At 39.8% G+C, this 1809-nt stretch overlaps 1 protein-coding gene across 2 annotated transcripts in view; it reads right to left on the bottom strand.

The window, feature by feature from the left end:
- The window catches only part of b3glctb (beta 3-glucosyltransferase b), a 21660-nt gene that overhangs the window by 5196 nt on the left and 14655 nt on the right, over window positions 1-1809 (bottom strand). For both annotated transcript variants that reach the window (XM_087176710.1, XM_023416566.2), the window contains exon 12: window positions 470-569. In XM_087176710.1, coding sequence (XP_087032836.1) covers window positions 470-569 — 100 coding nt within the window. The remainder of the gene's footprint in view (window positions 1-469; window positions 570-1809) is intronic.

Below are 1809 nucleotides of genomic sequence, written 5' to 3'. Positions count from 1 at the left end.
TCACCCTCCTGTTCATTTTGGTGCAGCTGTCAGTCAGTCACATCTTTATGGTCCAGATTTACAACAGCAACATACTGTGGTGATTTCAATTAATTCGAATGACACTGTCGCAATCATGGGATTCATTTGGCAGCTACAGCAGATTACCACCGGCTCTGTGAAGAGTCACTGTCATCAAGTTTCCCACCCCAATATACTGCATAATAAATCTAACTGCTTCATGGACTGCTGTAACAGCTGTAATTAGCCGGCAAGTGAAAACACCTGTGTGGGTACATGCAGCGTGTTTAAGTAAATCACATCATTAAAAGAGATGTAACACAGAGGAAGTTCATTTTTTTGTTTAGTTAGTCACCACTGCAGCATCAATCAGACGTGCACAGTTGCAGCATACTTTCATCATCGCTTTAAATTATTATATTCATCTTCTCGGAGAGGTAGGTGAAACAAAAACTCTTCTCTCAGGTACCTGATGAGTGTATCATCATCAACAATGAGAAGCCAATCAGCCTTTGGCACAGCGTCACTCAGGAACCGCCTAAAGATGGCAAATGTCTTCCCACAATGCCCTGCAGGGACACAGCATAAAAGACAACAAGTGTGAGAAAGATGAAAGGCGGGTCACTCATTCGAGTTTTGTGACTCATAAAATGCCAGAGAGGCAGAAACTTCAGACTTTGTGACGACATCTACTCTGCGGCTGGTTAGTTGCAGAAAATACTACGAACAAGGAACAGCAAAGACAGTTGTACTGTCAAAGTGCAGAATTTAACTGCACAACAGCTTCTAGCAAAGACAACAAAGTCAGTAACACTTTTAATTAAATGTTCATGTTGTATTCACCACGTCATAGTTTCCAAAGGTTTCTGTTCCTGCCCATCAAGACTACATCGTAACCCTTGAGTTTTCAAACTAAAACAGGCTCAGCAGCGTTTCCAAGATTCTCCGTTTTAAGGGCTCGAAAACTCCAGAGTACTGTGGACACCAGGAATGAACATTGCAAAAGTATTAGCGTGGACGTAGCTTGTGTGTGTTTGAGTATGTGACAAGGTGATGAACATGCATTAGTATTTATGAAGTTGGTCTGTGGTCAAACTGAAGAAGTTTCCTCCCAAAACAATTCCTCACTTTATAAAAGGTCAGTTAAGAGCTGCCTGCAAGCTTGGAAAATCGGATTGGAAATAAGTAGACATCAAGACAAGATAACAAGGAGCAGTCTGAGGTGGAGAGGCAGGCAAAAGAAAAGAAATACTGCGCTATAAAAATTAGATCCTACAATAAATCCAACCTTCATGAAGGTTATAATGTTCAGTTTTTTTTTGAAAGGTGCTGATTCAATTGTATGATCATTTTTTAAGGATGTTCAAAATGTTGACAGGGAAGTGTTTGTGTTATTTGAACTATTGTCATTAATATAAATGGAGTGGAAAAAATAACAGAAACACCTGTGCTTATGACGCCATACAATTCAACAGCACCACAAAGTGCAGCCTCCATAATGACCTTAAAGTTGAATCAACTCCTGCCTGGAACAGTTTGAACAAAAACTGAATGTTATAAGGGAAGGGAGGATTTATTGCAGGACTGTTGTATTATACTCCATTCTTTTTATCCAGGTGCACCCAATAAACTTCCAAGAGATTGTAGGTATTGATAAGAGGAAAAAAGAAATAAAAGGAAGCATAAGATTAATGTGGGGTTTTAATAAAAATGGAAACAGGAAGAGAGAGAGAGGCACTTCACTAAAAGGACAAAGAAAATGAACAAAAGCACAGGCTTGGAAAACATCAAACAGTGGGAGGGGGGCTG

The sequence above is a fragment of the Seriola lalandi genome, unplaced genomic scaffold, assembly GCF_002814215.2.
Source record: "Seriola lalandi dorsalis isolate HSWRI2012SDOR001 ecotype SW California unplaced genomic scaffold, Sedor1 jcf7180002054567, whole genome shotgun sequence".
Classification (NCBI taxonomy): Eukaryota; Metazoa; Chordata; class Actinopteri; order Carangiformes; family Carangidae; genus Seriola; species Seriola lalandi.
This window is presented reverse-complemented; position numbering and strand designations above follow the sequence as displayed.